This window comes from Myotis myotis, unplaced genomic scaffold, assembly GCF_014108235.1.
Source record: "Myotis myotis isolate mMyoMyo1 unplaced genomic scaffold, mMyoMyo1.p scaffold_m19_p_1, whole genome shotgun sequence".
Taxonomy (NCBI): Eukaryota; Metazoa; Chordata; class Mammalia; order Chiroptera; family Vespertilionidae; genus Myotis; species Myotis myotis.
The window spans coordinates 136108004-136127881 of NW_023416313.1; the positions used below are offsets into that span (position 1 = coordinate 136108004).

At 43.5% G+C, this 19878-nt stretch overlaps 1 protein-coding gene and 1 pseudogene across 12 annotated transcripts in view; one reads left to right on the forward strand and one right to left on the reverse strand.

The window, feature by feature from the left end:
* RALGAPA1 (Ral GTPase activating protein catalytic subunit alpha 1) overlaps nt 1–19878 on the forward strand; it is a 277152-nt gene that overhangs the window by 62328 nt on the left and 194946 nt on the right. For all 12 annotated transcript variants that reach the window (XR_004974555.1, XM_036353129.1, XM_036353109.1 and 9 more), the window contains exons 10-12: nt 1921–2160; nt 13095–13292; nt 15673–15810. Coding sequence is in view for 11 of the 12 variants with exons in the window: in XM_036353129.1 (XP_036209022.1) it covers nt 1921–2160; nt 13095–13292; nt 15673–15810 (576 nt within the window). In the remaining variant the exon portion in view is untranslated. The remainder of the gene's footprint in view (nt 1–1920; nt 2161–13094; nt 13293–15672; nt 15811–19878) is intronic.
* Nucleotides 3695–9818, reverse strand: LOC118672464 (annotated as a pseudogene).

Below are 19878 nucleotides of genomic sequence, written 5' to 3' on the forward strand. Positions count from 1 at the left end.
AGAGTAAGGGAGAGCTATAGAAAGAAACATCGATTGGTTGCCTCCTGCATGAGCCCGGAGGACAGTGATTGAACCCGGAACCTGGATATGTGCCTTGATAGGGACTCGAACCTGCCACCTTTGGTGTATGGACAATGCTCCAACTGAGCCACACCAGCTAGAGCTGAGTCTCAGCTTTTAATTTATTTCTGTAGTTTATGTTAATTTTATAGTACTAAAAATATCCTGAATTGTATGAATAAAAATATTCTGAATTTTGCAATAAATTCCTGCAATTGGAAACAGTTTGCAATCAAATGGCTGTAGGACCTTTATAATTCTTGTTCGATTTCTAGGCATTCATAGAATGCTGATTTAAAATTCTGTCACCATTTTATTCCTTTTGTTGTTGTTTTTAATAAACACAGAGTCCAGAAATGTTATGTAAAAGTATACAGTTCCACAAAGGCAGAGCTAATATTTAAAAATCTGTTATTTTTAATTAAAGTTTTCCTCTTTTTCCACTTTTAATTTTCCCCTCAATGTACATTTTCCTGAACTTGTCCATATTACTATTTTATTTTTCTTTTCTCAGATTTTCTCATTTAGTTTTAAAAACCTTATACTGTGTGTGTGTTTTGTATGATTTCTTAAATCTTTAAAAATTAAGTGGAGTTATAATGTGTTATTAGTTTACTAGCATTTAGAAAATTTGACTTATAGTCCCCTTAGCCTTCTATTATGTGGCTATGTGTGTGTTTTCCCCAAAACTTTGTTCTCTAATAAGAATTATTAAATGTGGAAACTCTCAAGGAGAACTATTTTTCTGATCTCAGAACTTACTAGTCTAAAATCATAGGTTTTTTTTATTGGGATGGCATTGAGATTATTTACCTAAAAGCTTCTTATTTTAGATAGATGGCAAAACTGAGACCAAAAATTGAGTAACTTACCAAAGTAATTTATGTTACTTACCACAATAGTGCTTCTCCTATCATACACCGTGGTAGTCATTTCTTCATCACCACCTTAACACTTTTACTTTTTCATCTTCAGTCATGGTAAAAATTTTATTTTTATTAGAATATAGACTTTTCTAAAAAACCTTTTGGCTTCATTTCTATTTCTGTTATAAATTTTCTTCAATTTCTTTGTTTTTTGTTTAAAAAGTTTTTACTTGCGTAATTTTTGTCTAGAGATGATTTTATAACATTAAGGTTTTATTGAACAGACAGTCCAGTGTTATGTTTTTTTTTATTTATGATTGAAGTTCTGAGCTAACTCCATCTGCATTAATTTCTTACCCAGCTTTAATTAGTAACTTATTTGTACTACAGACATGCTGAAAAACAAATCTAATTATAGACGGGTAGATGACTAGTGGCAACTATCACTGTGTCACTTAGATGTTGAATCACTTGTATTGCCACTTAATTATCCTATCTAATAAAGAGGGATATGCTAATTGACCCTCACGCAGTTGCAAAGATGGAGGCGCCCACAGCCAATAAGGAGGGAATATGCTAATTTTACTGCTACGCCCTCAAAGATGGTGGCACCCAGTCCCCTCAGCCCCGCTAGTTCGCAGGCCTGGCCGCTCCACGTGCCTGCCTCCAGAGTCCCCCAGTCCCCTCAGCTGCCCAGGGCCGCCTGAGGCGCAGGTAACCAGGGCCGGCCGAGGCTTGTGCTGCCAGCAGTGGCAGCAGCAGAGGTGTGATGGGGCGTCTCCTTCCCCTGATCGCCGGGTCACCTCCTGCTCCTGAGGGCTCCTGGATTGTGAGGGGGGGCAGGCTGGGCTGAGGGACCCCTCTCCAGTGCATGAATTTTCATGCACCGGGCCTCTAGTTAAGAATAAATTCTTTGGATTCTGCCAGTATTTGTTATTAGAAGACAACATACCTAGTTAATGATTATATTTTCCCCATTTTGTTTTTATTTTAGAGAGCAGCAGCTAGTTTGGTATCCAGAGAAGAAAACAAGAATGATAATACTGATAAAACAGATAGAACTACAGAACCAGAACAGTCTCATTCTAATACAAGCACTCTGACGGAGCGAGAACCTAGCTCATCTAGCCTCTGTAGTATTGATGAGGAACATCTCACAGACATTGAAATAGTTCGCAGAGTTTTTTCTTCTAAAAGAAGTAACGTAAACTTTGTCACGGAGATATTTCGTCAGGTAAGTACCTCTCAGTATTTTTAATTTGTAATACAGATTTTTGTCTTTAATATTGAATATACTGTACTGACTTTTAGCTCTTTAAAACTTACTCTTCTTAAAAATGGTTTTTAAAGTTTATACTTAGTTTTTAAATTTTATTACATGTAATCCTTTAGTATTTTATATTTTTAGTTTATGATGGTTTTAGTTTAATAACTACCCCCTTATACTTGTTATCAGAAAAATTTTTTTAGTTTGTGATTTGAAACTTTCCTTTCTATCATTTGATTAGTAAATTACAATAAAATCATTTCATCTTTCACTTTCCAATCAATAAAGTGGTTTATAAATATAAGAAGTAATGTTTTACTTGCCTTTATCCTCCCTATAGTGGCTTAGTTTTGTCCTCTAAGGCATTCTGAAATTAAAGTTGCTTAAGGCATATATTATTTGGGGAATAAAATAAAAGAGAGAAATGAAAAAAGTGAAAGCTATTTTACATAAATATAGCTAGAAATTTCTAAATGCATATTCTCAATTACATAAAAATTTTGTGGAAAATAAACCATATGAAAACTGATTATTTGCTTTTAATAGCAAAGATACTTAACTTTTGCAGGTAAATGTCATTGAGTTTTGTAGCTGAAGGGGATTATTCAAATCTCACAGCAAGTAAGTGGTAGACCAAGGACTAAAATTCCCAGATCTGGTTCCCATGTCAGTGCTCTTTAGTCTATGCAATATTTCCTTCACATGCCAGGAGCTCTATAGGCAAAGCAAATCTTCATGTCCTACACATTTATTAATATGTAAAACAAAGTATGAGACAGCATTAGCCTTGTAAAAGAAACAAACTTGTAACATTTTGTCCAGCTTTGGCAGTGGTTCTAGTTGCCAAGTTTAGGGTTTGTGTTGACAAATATATGATAAATGGGAAGAAGATATTTGACAAATGTTGTTGGAATATTTTCCTTGTGGGAACGTTTAAAGCTTATAGAATTATTCAGGTTTTCTAGCTCTTGTGTCAGTTTGAATAAGTTTATTTTTTTTAGGAATTTGTTTATTGCATTCTGAAGTGCAGGAAGTCCAGGGCCACAGGCAGAAGGCTCTCACCCAAGCATGAGAGCATGTCCTGCAGTGTGCCTGCTTGTGTGGGGCACTTGTGGTCAGCACCTTCGGGGAGTCCCTCCTTGTGTGTCAGGTATGGGTTTTCACTGCCCTGTGTCCTGGGGCAGATCCCTAGAGCCACTGTAGCCTGTGTCACCCTCCCTACACCAGTGTGGAGAGCTGCTGTTGGTCCCCTTGTGTCCTGGGTCATGCTGCCCATGTGTGGTGTTCCCACTGCCCTGTAGTATGACATGCTCTATGAGGCCATGGGGTTCTATGTGTGTTGTGCATGGCAGGTGACTTTTCTGGATTTGTGGTGCTGGGGAGGTTGAAAGCTAGGGGATGGTGTAGAATAATGTTAGGGGCTGGAGCTCCCAAGGTGCAGGATTGGGCCTGGCTCCAAAGGGTGGACCCCCGTCCCTCCTGCATGGGGTGGGGACCACGAGCAAAGCTTGGTCTTCTCTGGATCCCCACGAGCTGACCAACTCCTTCATAGGTGCTCACTGGCAACCTGGGCCAGGATCTTCTTGATGCGGACCACGAACTTCTTGTGCTGGGCGGGGTCCCACTCAATGGCTCCATGCAGCTGAGTCATATTGAGTCCAGTGTGCTGAGTGTGGGCGTCTCGCAGGTGCCAAGGACAGGCAGCGAGCGCCTGGCGTACAGCCTGGAGCTGCTACTGCAGCACCAGCGTCCGCCGCTCCTCCAGCGCCAGCTCCTGCTCCAGGCACTCGCGCGCTGCTCATGTTCTGGGTGTGCCTCTGCAGCACCACATTCTGCTCTTCGAAGGCCACGTTCATCTTATGCAGGCGCCACAGCTCCGCCTCCCGAGCTTTGTTTTGGTCCAAGAACTCTTCAGTGAAAATGGGGACATCAAAGGTAGAGAAGCCATTGCAGTCCCCACTCTTGTGTCCATTCAAGAGGGTATTCATGAGCCCGGAGCCTGAGTCCTCTTCCTTGATCTTCTTTTCCTGGATCTTCTCGGTGCACACCTGGTAGGCTTCTGATTGCTGGTAAGCGCGAAGCTCCTTTATGTACTGCTGCTTCTCCCGCTGGGCCTCATCCAGGTACCACTGCTTCTCTGTGGGCTGCAGTTTGCTCCACTCGGCACCCAGCATCTTGATGATCTCAGGAAAGGGCAGGTATGGGTGGTGCGTGCGAATCTGCTCTTGCCTCTGGTTCAGGAAGTGCATGTAGCCAGTGACAGGTGCTCTGGTATTCTTTTTTTAGTTTCACTATTTGTGAGTTCATTATTGGTGTATAAAAAAGCCATAGATTTCTGGGTGTTAATTTTGTATCCTGCTACATTGCGGAATTCATTTGTTAAGTAGCTTTTTGATGAAGTCTTTAGGGTTTTCTATGTACAATATCATGTCATCTCCAAGTAATGACAGTTTTATTCTTTTCCAATTTGGATGCCTTTTATTTCTTCTTCTTGTCTGATCGCTATGGCTAGCACTTCCAGTACTATGCCGAACAGGAGTGGTAAGAGTGGGCATCGCTGTCTTGTTCCTATTGTTAGGGGAAATGGTTTTAGTCTTTGCCCATTGAGTATGATGTTGGCTGTAGATTTGTCATACAAGGCTTTTATTATGTTGAGGTATTATCCCTCTATTCCCACATTGCTGAAAGTTTTTATCAAGAAAGTGTGTTGAATTTTGTCAAATGTTTTTTCTGCATTAATTGATATTTGTCTCTCAATTTGTTTATGTGATGTAACACGTTTATTGATTTACAGATACGGTACCATCTTTGCATCCCCAGAATAAATCCCACTTGGTCATGGTGTATGATCTTTCTAATGTAATCCTGGATCTGATTTACTAGGATTTTGTTGAGGATTTTAGCATCTATGTTCATCAGAGATATTGGCCTGTAATTCTCTTTCTTTTTAGTATCTTTATCTGGTTTGGGGATTAGGGCAATGCTGGCTTCATAGAAAGAGCTTAGAAGTGTTCCTTCCTCTTGAATTTTTTGGAAGAATCTCAGGAGGATAGGTTTTAGTTCTTTGAATATTTGGTAAAAATCCCCTGTGAAGCAGTCTGGCCCAGGGCTTTTATTTGCTGGAAGTTTTTTAATTACTGCTTCATTTTCCTCCATAGCTATCAGCCTATTCAGATTTTTTTATTCATCCTGATTGAGTTTTGAAGGTTGCATTTTTCTAGGAATATGCCCATTTCTTTTAGGTTGACCAGTTTTTTTGAATAGAGTTGTTCATAGTATTTTTTTACAATCCTTTGTATTTCTGTGGGGTCTGTTATTTCTCCTCTTTCATTTCTGATTTTGTTTATTTGGGTCCTCTCTCTTTGCTTCTTGGTGAGCCTTGCTAGAGGTTCATCAGTCTTGTTTATCCTTTCAAAGAACCAGCTCTTGGTTTCATTGATCTTTTGTATTTTTTTTTTAATCTTTATGTCATTTATTTCCGCTCTGATCTGTATTATTTCCTTCTTCTCACTCTGGGCGTTTCTTGTTGCTCTCTTTCTAATTCTTTAAGTTGTAGAGTTAGATAATTTATTACCACTTTTTCTTGTTGTTTTTTTTTTGAGGTAAACCTGTAATGCTATGAACTTCCCTCTCAGGACTGCTTTCACTGTGTCCCATAAATTTTGGATTGTTGTGTTTTCATTGTCATTTGTTTCCAGGATGTTTTTTATTTCTTCTTTGATCTCTTTGGTAACCCAACCATCCTATCGAATAATAGAGAAACATGGTAATTAACCGTAACTTTGCTGCCCTTCCCACTGGCTAATCAGCGAGATATGCAAATTAACTGCCAACCAAGATGGCGGCTGGCAGCCAGGCAGCTGAAGCGAACAGGAGGCTTGCTTGCTCCAGTGATGGAGGAAGCCAACGTTCCCCACCTGCCGCTGCCGGCCTCTGAGCTGCAGTCTAAGAAACAATGTTGCAATTATAGTAGCTAAACAAGCTCCAGAAATCTGCTTCCAGCCAGCTTTGGCCTCAGAGCTTAGAGTGGCAGTGATGGCAACAATGTTTCAATTAGCCACAGCCTCAGAGCTGGAGCCTGCTCTCAGCTCCAGTGACAGCTATAGAAAGTAAATAAATCCCAGAATAAAAAAAACAAAAACAAAAACAAAACAGAAAAAAAGGAGAGGCTGGGGGCTTCAGTTGCCCGCCAGCCTGAAAACGGCCCTCAGCCCCTCACCCAGACTGGCCAGGCACACCAGTGGGTACCCCCTCCCTGAAGGGGGTGTGACCAGCTGCAAACAGCCATCATCCCCTCATCCAGGCTGGCCAGGCACCCAAGCGGGACCCCCCACCCTGATCCGGGACACCCTTCAGGGCACCAGGCCTCTGTCCTATATAGTAAAAGGGTAATATGCAAACTGACCCTAACAGCAGAACGACTGGGAATGACTGGTCACTATGACACACACTGACCATCGGGGGGCAGACGCTCAATTCAGGAGCTGCCCTCTGGTGGTCAGGGCGCTCTCACATGGGAGGAGATCTGCTCAGCCAAAAGCCAGGCTGATGGCTGCCAGTACAGCGGTGGTGGTGGGAGCCCCTCCTGCCTCCTCAGCAGCGCTAAGGATGTCCGACTTCAGTTTAGGCCTGCTGCCCACTGGCAAGTGGACATCCCCTGAGGGCTGCCAGGCTGCCAGAAGGATGTCTGACTGCCAGCTTAGGCCTGATCCCCCTGGGAGCGGGCCTAAGACAGCAGGTGGTCATCCCCTGAGGGGTCCCAGACTGTGAGAGGGCACAGGCCGGGCTGAGGGATCCCCCCCCGCCCCCAGTGTACAGATTTTTGTGCACTGGGCCTCTAGTCTATATATATAAAAGGCTAAGTGACCGCCAACCGGTCGGTAGGTATGACACACATTGACCACCAGGGGCCACATGCTGAACACAGGAGCTGCCGAAGGACAGCAACTTTGCAGAATGCCCTCTCGCACTCCAGGACCCCTTGGGGGAGGTTGCACTGACAGTTTTGGCCTGATCCCCGCAGGCCAGGCTGAGGGACCCCACCTGCCTGAGAGACCCCGCTCACTCCGCAGATACCCTTCAAGCCCCGGCACACTGCCCCAGGTGCGGCCAGCCAGGGAGAGACTATAGGAGGTTGGCGCCAGGGCATGTCTGGCCCATCTCACCCAGTCCTGCCTCACCAGCCACCTTCTAATTAATTTACTTTCAGTGTGCATGAATCCACGCACCCGGCCTCTAGTTGTTTAATAATATGCTATTTAGACTCCAAGTGTTTGATTTTTAAAAATTGTTTTTATTGTAATTGATATCTAATATGGCATTGTGATATAAGAAGATGCTTGATAGGATTTCAATCTTCTTGAATTTGAAGAGACTTTGCCTATGTCCCAGTATGTGGCCTCTCTTTGAAAATGTCCCATGTGCACTTGAGAAGAATGTATATTCCATAGCTTTGGGGTGAAATGTTCTGTAGATTTCAATTAAGTTCATCTGATCTAGTGAATTGTTTAAGGTTGCTGTTTCATTGTTGATTTTTTTTTCCCTAGAGGATTTATCCAGTGATGTCAATGAGGTATTATAGTTCTCCACCATGATTGTAATACTATGATCTCTCTCTTGATATCTTCCAGAAGTTTTTTTTTTATGTATTTGGGTGCTCCTGCATTGGGTACATATATGTTTACTAGAGTTATATCCTCTTGTATCGATCCCTTTAGTATTAAGTGACCTTCCTTGTCTCTTGTTATGGCCTTCACTTTGAAGTCTATTGTTTCAGATGCAAGTGTTGCTACCCCAACTTGTTTTTTTCATTTCCATTTGCCTGAAAATTTTTTTTCCCATTTCTTCACTTTCAGTCTGTGTGAGTCCCTTTTTCTTAGGTGGGTTTCTTGCAGACAGCATATATATTTGGGTCATGTTTTCTTATCCATTCAGCCACCCAATGTCTTTTGATTGGAGCATGTAATCCATTTATGTTTAATGGTATTATTGATAGATACTTGTTTGTAGCTATTTTTATTCTGTATTCCTGTGTTCCTGCTGCCATTTCTAGTTCTTATTTCTGGAGCAATCCCTTTAGCATTTCTTGCATTTCTTTATTGGCAGTGATTAACTCCTTTAGCCTTTTTTTTTTTTTTGTCTGCAAAGCTCCTGATTTCTCCTTGCTGGGAAGAGTATTCTTGGATTCAGTCCCTTACTTTGCTTCACTTTGTATACTTCATTCCATTCCCTTGTGGCCTGATGTGTTTCTGTTGAGAAATCATTTGATAATCTAATGGGAGATCCCTTGTATGTAATTCTCTGCCTCTCTCTTGTAGCCTCTAAGATTCTCTCTTTTTGTTAGTGTTTGCCATTGTAATTATGACGTGTCTTGGTGTGGGTCTTTTTGGATTCATTTTGTTAGTCTCTGTGCTTATGTGACTCCCTTTCCCCCCCCCCCACCCCCCCGCCAAAATCAGGGAAGTTTTCTGTATTTCTTCAAATAGGTTTTCTAATCCTTGCTCCTCTTGTTGTCCTTCTGGTACCCCTATTATACAGATGTTACTTTGTTTCATGTTGTCCCAAAGCTCCCTGAAGCTCTCCTCCTGCTTTCTAATTTTTTCTCTCTCCAATTGCTGTTCATATTGGGTGTGTTTTACTGCCCAGTCTTCTAATTCGCTAATTTGGTCCTCCACTTCTTCAGTCTACTTTTGAAACCTTCCATGGTGTTTTTTATTGTAGATATATCATTCTTCATTTCCTTATGCACCTTACATAAGTTGGTGATTTTCTTATCCATCTGGTTTATGAATTGTGTGACCCTTATGCTGAAATTTTTTCTGACATATTGCATGCCTCCATCTCATTTAGTTCCTTTCCTCGCGCCTCCTCCTTTTCTTTCCTTTGGAGGTTCTTTCTGTTTCCCCCTTTTTTACTGTCTCTTTCTGCCCCTGGGCTCCTTGCTTGTGGTCTCAGGTGTTGAAGACCCTAGCGGTTCAGTGATCTGGGACTCAATAGACCAGAGGCTGGGTCTGCCTTGAGTTTCACACCTTTATTGTGTCTGCTCTGAGTTATACCCCCTTCTCCCCTGGTCCTGGACCCTCAGTTATCCACCTCAGATTCACGGGGTCAATGGGGGCACATGCACAGTTCTCTGGTGTGTGACTCCCTGTAAGGGCCCAGAGTCCTCTAGCATGCAATTCACTGTGCGGCACCAGCACCCAAGGCAGAATGGTGCCCTAGGCCCCTCTGGCAGCGCACATGCAGCATGATACTATGACCTGTGGCTGGGCACACCAGGTTGCACTAGCAGCTTTGACTTGGGCTGGAGGTAGGGTGTGCACCAGGTGAAACCTCTATCAGTGTCGGGGTTGGAGCCTACACTGCCCAAAGGCACTGACTATACTGGGTTGTGGAGCCTGCAGTGTGCTTGGTAGTAGAGGTGTGCACTCTCTCACCAAGGGGCCCAGGTGCCCAGTAGCACGGGTCCTGCAGCGGGCTTGGCGGGAGGGGCGTGTACTCCAAGTCTCACCAAGGGGTGCAGGAGCCGAGTTCCATGGTCCTAAGGCTGAAACAGCGGGGTTGGTGGGGAAGGGAGGGGTCATGTACTCTGAGACTCACTGAATGTTCCAGGCACCAAGTTGCATGGGGCCTCTGTCTAAAACATCAGGCTTAGCAGGAGGGGAGCGCACTCCAGGCTCACAGGAACCTATGGCCGGGGAGGCTGCAGTCTCGGAGTCTGTGGGTCTGCAGATGAGGTGGCAGGTCTTTGGTCAGAGTGGCTAGAGGGTCCAGGATGGTGTCTGAGGCCAGTTTGGGTGGCGGTGAGGCTGGGCTCCTAATTACAGCAGCTCTCCCCTTCAAGATGGTGTGGTTTCTGTGCCAGAGCTGGTTGCTCCAGGAGTGCTTGCAGCGGTGGCAGGGTCTTCCCATCTAGGAGAGCCCAGTCTGCCAGCCCCCAAGATTCCTGAAGGATGTAACTGTCCTTCACTCACACACACATATACTACATACGCACTCCCCTTTCGCTCCCTCACTCACTCACACTCCCTCACTCTCATTAGTCTTTTCAAAGAATTAACTTTTGCTTTTATTTTATTTTTTAAAAAATATATTTTATTGATTTTTTTTTTTACGGAGAGGAAGGGAGAGGGATAAAGAGTTAGAAACATATATCAGCTGCCTCCTGCACACTCCCTACTGGGGATGTGCCCGCAACCAAGGTACATGCCCTTGACCGGAATCGAACCTGGGACCCTTGAGTCCGCAGGCTGACGCTCTATCCACTGAGCCAAACCGGTTAGGGCTTAACTTTTGCTTTTAAAATTTTCTCCATTTTGTTTGTTTTTCTCTTATTAATTTTTGCTTTTTTTCTTTCTCCTTTTCTCGATTTTATTTTGGTGGGGTTTTTTTTAGCTAATTAATCTTAGCCTCACATTTTTTTTTCATATAAGCATTTTTGAGGCTATGATATTACCTCTTAATAATGTTATAGCTACAGTCTACTAATTTTGATGTTATTGTTTACTTCTAAATATTTTTTAATTTTCATGTTAATACATTCTTTGTCCTATGAGTCACTTACCAATGTATATCTTTCAAACATTTTATATAATTCTATTTTTCTTTTTTCTAATAATTTTTTTGGTCAGAGAATATAGTCCTTATAGTACTAATTACTTAAAATTTATTATAATGTATAGTTCAATATGTAGTCATTTCTCATAAATATCCTATGTGCTTGAAAATAATGTATTATTTTGAGTTCAGTAATCATTAAAGTGTCTTATATCAACCTTATTGTGTTTGTTAACTTTTCTTTGTCCACACTTAAAATATTTTGTCAGCTTGATATCAAGTTATAGAGAGGGTTGTGTTAAAATCTATTACTCTGATGGTATTTTGCCTATGTTTTCCTTTATAGTTTCATGTATTTTTTTTAATATATATTTTATTGATTTCAGAGAGGAAGGGATAGGGAGAGCGAGATAGAAACATAGATTATGACAGAGAAGCATTATTTGGCTGCCTCCTGCATGCACCCTACTGAGGATAGAGCCCGAAACCCAGGCATTTGCCCTTGACCGGAATCAAACCCAGGACCCTTCAGTTCGCAGGGCGACGCTCTATCCACTGAGCCAAACTGGCTAGGGCTCATAGATTTTTTTTATATATATATATAATTTGAACCTGTGTAATTAAATAACAGACATGTTTGTAATCATACTAGAGGCCCTGTGCATGAATTTGTGCATGGGTGGGGTCTGGCCAGCCTGCCCCGATGGGGCCCATTGGGCCGGGTCAGTGGGGGGGGAGGAGCCACAGGCGGTTGGCCAACCGGCCTCACCCCTGATTGGGGTGGGGTGCCGATCTGGGGCAGGGCCAGTCAGGGGGAGGGGCTGTGGGCAGATGGCTGGTTGGCCCTGCTCCCAATTGGGATGTTGGGGGACTATCGAGGGCCAGGCCCGGTGGGTTGGGAGAGCTGATCAGGGCTTGGATCAGGCTGGTTGGCTGCTGCAGTGCCCATCATAGCCACCGGTCATTCTGGTCATTCTGCCATTTTGGTCGCTGGCCTTTTATATATATAGATCTTGGTGAATTAAACCTTTTATTTATGGCATTTGTCATATGTAGAAGTTATTTTTGCTTAACATCTATTTTATATACTATTAGTACATTTATTTATTTATTTATTTATTTATTTATTTATTTTAAATATATTTTATTGATTTCTTACAGAGAGGAAGGGAGAGAGATAGAGAGTTAGAAACATCGATGAGAGAGAAACATCGATCAGCTGCCTCCTGCACACCCCCTGGGGATGTGCCCGCAACCCAGGTACATGCCCTTGACCGGAATCGAACCTGGGACCTTTCAGTCTGCAGGCCGACGCTCTATCCACTGAGCCAAACCGGTTTTGGCTATTAGTACATTTATATTGCTTTTTTTTGGTTAGAATTAGCCTCATGTCTTTTTTTTAAAGTATTTTCAACCCTTTTTATATAATTAGGTTAAGAGTATTTTTACTGTTTTACTTTTGTTGCCTGAATTGTATAAAAAATTTATTTTGAAATTTTGCTCAGTGGATAGAGCATCAGACTGAAGACTCCCAGGTTCAATTCTGGTCAAGGGCACATACCTCGGCTGCAGGCTCCTGCCCCTGGTCAGGGGCATGCGGGAGGCAACCAATCAGTGTCTCTCACATCGGTGTTTCTTTCCGTCTCTCCCTCTCCTTTCCATGCTCTTAAAATTAATGGGAAACGTATCCTCAGGTGAGGATTTAAAAAATATTTATTTTGATATGAAAATGTGGTATTCTTGTGAGTGACAAGGACATATTTCCTTTTTAAAAAGTTAAGGCAACCGGGAAAGTACCTAAAGAAAAGAATAACTGTAAAGTATTTCTTTTAATTTTCTAAGTACTATTGCTTTATTATTTAATTTATATAAATTGTTATATGTTAAAAAAAATAAGAAAGTTGTAACATTTTTTTTCTTTATATGCTTAGAAAATCTCAGTTGACTTGTTTCATGTGATTTTTATTCTCAGAGTTAGATTTTGTTTTGTTTCAATTAAAATCTTGTTTTTAAATATATTTTTATTGATTTTTAGAGAGAGGAAAGGAGAAGAATATATAGAGAGAAACATCATTGATTGACTACCTCCTGTATACTGGGGATTGAGCCCACAACCAGGGCTCAATATGCCCTAACCAGGAATCACACTGGTGACCTCTTCGTTTATGGGTTGACATCATTATCTCTCTTCCTCTCCCTTCCTCTCTTTCTAAAATCAATAAAACATATATATTTTTAAATGGTCTATATCTCATTTTATAACAGGATAGAAATGTATGTATTAGTAGTTTTTGACAGAGTAAAAGGCATCTAAAAAGTATCATTTCTTTTCTTTTTTTCACTAGGCATTTTTATTACCAATTTGTGAAGCAGCAGCAATGAGGAAAGTAGTAAAAGTATATCAAGAATGGATTCAGCAAGAGGAAAAACCTTTGTTCATGCAAGAGCCTGAAGAAATTGTGATTTCTTCTTCAGACTTACCTTGCATTGACAGTGTTGTAGAACATGATATTTCAATGGAAGAAGGAGAAAAGAGAGAAGAGGTAAAATGATAAGACTTCCATACTTTATTATTCATTTAATAGATTAGATTTTTAAAAAGTGTGATGTTAACACACATATATTTACTAATTGGGAATGTAAAGATAACATTAGTATATTTTATTATTTCAGTAAGACATGTTGGATACAGGATAGTTTGTTTATGTGCAGATTCTCAGGTACCTTATAGTATGTTTAGCATTCCGTAGATCAGTTTATTAAAAATCTCTGGTCTTCTCATTTCTTGTGACAACAAAACACTCCCACAAATTTCAAAGTGTTCTGTAAAACATGCCAATTGAGAAAGTTTTGGAGATACAAGCCTGAAAGAACATCATTTCTATCTTCACATAACTTATGATTTAGCAGGAAGACAAATATACAAAATAAATAGTATAAAACAATATTATTTCTGTGATTTAGTGTGTGAAAGAGGTAATATCTAACAGTTTAGGGAAGGCTTCATGGAGAAGGTAGTGTGATGTAAGGAGCAGTTAACAAATGGGAAAGGAACCGCATAGTGTGAATAGAATCTACAAAAATGTAAGAGACCTTAAAATATTTTTCAATTGGCTGTAGCTAAGAGCAGGTGGGGGAGAATGATAGGAAATATGAGATAGGTAAGAACTAGACTCTGTTCAGTGACAGGTATACCATTGTAATTGGCTTTGATTACATTCTAGACCAGTGATGGTGAACCTATGACATGCGTGTCAGAGGTGACACACGAACTCATTTTTTTGGTTGATTTTTCTTTGTTAAATGGCATTTAAATATATAAAATAAATATAAAAATATAAGTCTTTGTTTTACTATGGTTGCAAATATCAAAAAATTTCTATATGTGACACGGCACCAGAGTTAAGTTAGGGTTTTTCAAAATGCTGACACGCCGAGCTCAAAAGGTTCACCGTCACTGTTCTAGACACTGGAAAGCCTTCAAAGGATTATGAATAGAAAAATGCATGAGTATTTACATATTTCAGGAGTATTATACCAAGTCTCAGGTGGAAGATAGATTGGAGGCCAATCTGGAGGCAAGAAACTAGTTAGGAAATATTAGCCAAGTTCAGAAGGGAGATGCTAAGTACCTGATAAAGATAGGACAGTGGCAGTTGCAATAGGAATATAAGGGAAAAGACTGATATATGAGCTACTTTGGTGGTAAAATCAATATACCTTGATGATTAAATTGGCTGAGAGAAATGAGAAATGGGGAGGTGTCCCAAGTTTCTTTCCTTGGGTAGTTGCCATTCATTCTTTTTTAAAAAAATATATTTTATTGATTTTTTACAGAGAGGAAGGGAGAGGGATAGAGACTTAGAAACATCGATGAGAGAGAAACATCGATCAGCTGCCTCCTGCACACCCCCTACTGGGGATGTGCCCGCAACCAAGGTACATGCCCTTGACCAGAATCGAACCTGGGACCTTTGAGTCCACAGGCCGAAGCTCTATCCACTGAGCCAAACTGGTTAGGGCATTGCCATTCACTCTTGAATAGGAATTTTAAAAATGCAAGTTTGGTGGTGGTGGCCAAGGCGGCTAGAGAGCTTGTTGGTAGGAAGTTAGGGCGGCGGGGGGGTGGGAGGGGTGGGAGGTGGGGGAGACTTAGTTAATAAACTTTCTTTTAAACATTTTTAATTTGTGGTGCTTGTGGATCATTCAGGAAGAACTATTTAGATGATATCTGGAGCTTATGCGAAAGGTATTGTTTTGGCTCCTCAGAGCTGAGTTCAGTGCTGCTCCTGGCAATGGCAAAGTATTAGATGAAACCACCTGCCTTTTACAATGATAAGCTCTAGAAAAAAATATTTAAAAAAGCAAACTATTTGAAGATACTGGTGAGTGACCAAAAGCTGAAAGAAGCTAGAGAGTAACTTTAAGAAAGAGAACAACGTTGAGTGAAATTTCTGTTTGTGTGGCTTTTCACAGATAAGGGAAATCTCTAGTAAGATTTTGACAGCTAAAACTCAAGCAGAAAGCTGCAAGTTTAGTGGTTTCAAGTATCAGAATTTTTCTACGGATAACATGAATTTTACTAATCTTAAGTAGGATAAATAGAAGCAATTTTCTATTTTATTTAAGTTTTTTAGATTAAGGCATTTACTTTGGAACGAAATTCATCTCTTTCAAGGCTGTGTAAATGTGTAAGTATACAGAGTGTAGGTTTATTCATTCAGTACATAGGAAAATGTCTCTATATCTGAAGTGATACAGTAATCTCTGGTGAACAAACAAGGTTTGTAATCAAATAAAACATCTTCTGTGTTGAGAAGATGCTTAGCAGTGGTATCCAATAATTTCCAGTTACTTCAACTTACTGATTTGTCATAGCATTCTAAATGAATGAAATACTAAAAACTTGGTATTTTGCTTCAGGAAAATGGGACCAACATTGCTGATCATGTTCGAAATTCCACTTGGGCAAAAAATGGCACCTACCAAGATGTTCTTCATAATGCCTCTGAAGAAGCCACAGAACAAAACATACGAGCTGGTACCCAGGCAGTTTTGCAGGTGAATCACTTTTTTATTATTTTTTAAAAATAACATAATCATTAAATATTTTGAACATAGTTCAGTATTTCAATGTAGAGTATATAATTTTTTAAATGTAATAAATTTGCCAACCACCTTTATCAGCCCATCTTGTTTCCTATCTTTCTTTTATATCTTACATCCAATTTGACGACAAATTCTGTCAGTTTTCCTAATGTATTGGAACTAGGATTGAGCACTCACATTACCTCTTGTGTCCAGGCCTCCATAATCTTTCATCTGGATTATTGCAGTAAACTACTTTTTGAAAAAAATATGTCTTTATTGATTTCAGAGAGAGGAAGGGAGAGGGTGAAAGATATAGAAACATCAATGATGAGAGTGAATCATAAATTGGCTGCCCCCTGCACACCCCACATTGGGGATCAAGCCTGAAACCTGGACATATGCCTTATCAGAAATCGAACTGTGACCTCCTGGTTCATAGATTGATGCTCAGCCACTGAGCCATGCTGGCCAGGCTGTAGTAAACTCCTAATTAGTATTTTGCTTCCACTTTTGCCCACCCATCACCCTGGTAATCTCAAAATAATAGCCAGAATGATCCTATTAAAAAAAGTCAGACCATGTCATTTTTCTGCTTAAAACTTTCTAGTAAGTTTATCATTAATCATAAAAACAAAAGCCTTTTTAATGGTTTGTAAGGTTTTATTTACATCACTAGAGGCCCAGTGCATGAATTCGTGCACCAGTGGGGTCCCTCAGCCTGACCTGCAGGATTGCGCTGAAACCGGCTCTCTGACATCCCCCAAGGGGTCCCAGATTGCGAGAGGGTGCAGGCCAGGCCGAGGGACCCCACCAGTGCATGATCAGGACCAGCAAGGGACTCGGGAGGTTGGCCAGCTGGGTAGGGATCGTGGGAGGGCTCCAGGGCGTGTTCAGCCCATCTAGCTCAGTCCTGATCGGTCGGACCCCAGCAGCAAGCAAACCTACTAGTCAGAGCGTCTGCTCCTGGTGGTCAGTGCACATCATAGCAAGCAGTTGAGCGACCTTAGCATATCATTAGCATATTACAGTTTGATTGGTTGAACAGATGACCGGACACGTAGCATATTAGGCTTTTATTACATAGGATTATAAAGGACTAGAGGCCCGTTGCAGGAAGATTCTTGCAAGAATAGGGCTTTGCTCCCGCCTCTGCTGCCTCCTGCCTCCCGCCTCCCTCCTCTCACCACCTCCCGTCTCCCCCCACTGCCTCCTGCCTTTCCCGCCTTCCACCACTGCCTCTGCTGCCGCCTCCGCTGCCGCCTCCCACTGCCACCGCCCGCTGCCACCTCCCACTGCTGTCTCCCGCACCCCACGCCCCCAACCTCCCGCCGCGCCCCGGCTTCCGCCTCCACCACCTTGGCTCCATTCCTGTCTCCCCCGCCTCTACTTTGCTCCCTTCTGCAGCGCTTGGCTTCCTTCTAGTTGTCTTCAGTCTTCGCTCCCAGCCGGTATATGCAAATTAACCGCCATCTTTGTTGGGTTAATTTGCATATCGCTCTGATTGGTGGGCGTAGAAAAGGTATGGTCAGTTAGCATCTTTGTCTTTTATTAGTGTAGACTAGAGGCCCGGTGCACAAAAATTTGTGCACTCGGGGGGGGGGGGGGCGGGGAGTGGTCCCTCAGCCCGGCCTGTGCCCTCTCACAGTCTGGGACCCCTCGGGAGATAACGACCTGCTGGCTTAGGCCTGCTCCCGGGTGGCAGAGGGCAGGCCCAATCCCTAGGTGCAGCCCCTGGTTGGGCTCAGAGCAGGGCCGATTGGGGAGTTGAGGCGCTGCCCCCCGTCATGCACAGAGCAGGGCGGATCGGGAGGTTGCAATGCCACCCTCTGTCACGCTCAGGGTAGGGCTGATTCAGGGGTTGGGGCGCCACCCCCTGTCACACTCAAGGCAGGGTCGATGGGGAGATTGCGGCGCCACCCCCTGTCATGCACAGAGCAAGGCCCATCAGAGAGGTTGGGGCTCCGTACCCTGTCACGCACAGAGCAGGGTCGATCAGGAGGTTGGGGAGCTCCCCCCTGTCACGCACAGAGCAGGGCCGATCAGGGGGTTGAGGAGCTCCCCCTTGTCACTCACAGAGTGGAGCCGATCAGGGGGGTTGGGGAGCTGCCCCCTGTCACAGAGCAGGGCCCATCAGGGGGGTTAGCTCTCTGTACCCTGTCACGCACAGAGCAGGGTCGATCAGGGGGTTGGGGAGCTCCCCCCTGTCACGCACAGAGCAGGGCCGATCAGGGGGTTGAGGAGCTCCCCCATCACTCAAAGAGTAGGGCTGATAGGGGAGTTGGGGCACCGCCCCCTGTCACACACAGAGCAGGGTGGATCAGGGGGTTGGGGAGCTCCCCCCTATCAGGCACAGAGTAGGGCTGATCAGGGGGTTGTGGTGCCTTCCCCTGTCACGAACAGAGCAGGGCAGATAGGGAGGTTGTGGCCCCGCCCCCTGTCACACTAAGGGCAGGGCCGATGGGGAGGTTATGGCTCTAGGCGATCACACACAGAGCAGGGCCCATGGGGGCTGGGGGTTTGGGGCGCCACCCTCTATCACCCACAGAGCAGGGCCGATCAGGGGGTTGGGGTGCCGCCATTGTCACACTCAGGGCAGTGCCGATGGGGAGGTTATGGCTCTACCCCGTCACACACAGAGCAGGGCCCGTGGGGGGGGGGGAGGGTTGGGGCGCCGCACCCTGTCACACACAGAGCTGCAGGGTGATCAGGGGGTTGGGGAGCTCCCCCCTATCAGGCACAGAGCAGGGCTGATCAGGGGGTTGTGGTGCCTTCCCCTGTCACGAACAGAGCAGGGTGGATAGGGAGGTTGTGGCCCTGCTCCCTGTCACATACACAGCTGCAGGGCGATCAGGGGGTTTGGGCACTCCCCCCTGTCACGCTGATCCCGGTGCTGGGAGGCCTCGTGGCTCCGCTGATCCCGGTGCTGGGAGGCATATTACCCTTTTACTATATAGGATAGAGGCCTGGTGCATGGGTGGGGGCTGGCTGGTTTGCCCTGAAGGGTTTCCTGGATAAGGGTGGGGGTCCCCACTGGGGTGCCTGGCCAGCCTTGATGAGGGGATGATGGCTGTTTGCAGCTGGTCAGACACCCTTCAGGGTGGGGTTCCCCACTGGGGTGCCTGGCCAGTCTGGGTGAGGGGCTCAGGGCTGTTTTCAGGCTGGCGGTTGACTGAAGCTCCCAACCGCTCCTTTTTTTTCTTTTTTTTTTTTTTTTTTTAATTCTGTGCCAGCTTTAGCTCTGAGGCTTGGCTCCAGCTCTTAGGCCTCCGCTGCTGAAAGCAGGTATCTGGTTTGTTTGGGTTCTATAATCAAAACACTGTATCAACTCCAGCTCTGAGATCCTGGCTGGCTGAAAGCAGGTTTCTGGGGTTTTGTTTAGCTTCTATATTTGTAACAATGTTTCAAACTGCAAGCTCAGAGGCCTGCAGCGGCAGGCGGGGCATGTTGGAGTCCTCCGTCACTGAAGCAAGCAAGCGTCATGTTCGCGTCAAGCTGCCTGGCTGCCGGCCGCTATCTTGGCTGGCAGTTAATTTGCATATCGCCCTGATTAGCCAATGGGAAGGGTAGCGGATGTACGGCTAATTATCATGTTTCTCTTTTATTAGATAGGATTGTTCCTCAGAGTGTAATCCATAGACTGACTAATGCTGGCCCACAACATAATTGTAAAGTTGGGAGTAAGTTTATAAACTGAGTCATCCAATATAATGAAAGTTTGAGTTTGTATGTCTTTTTGCATTTCCATTTTCCTATTCTCTTTTTTAAATCATATTTATAATAGAAACTTTCTGCTAAAGATTGGTGGAAAATTCTTGTTCTTTTACCACTAGTAGTGTGAGAATCTATGCTTCACATGCTCTCTGTTTCTTAATGTATTTCCCTTTTCTCCTTCCTCACCTCGTTCTATACTCCTTGCTGTTTCTCATATGTGCTGCACAGGCTGTCACCTCAGTTACCTTATATCTGCATCTTCTTTTGTCTGGAAAGCTTTTCTCCCAGATTGCTACAGAGTTCAGTTTTGTCTTTTCCTTTTCAATT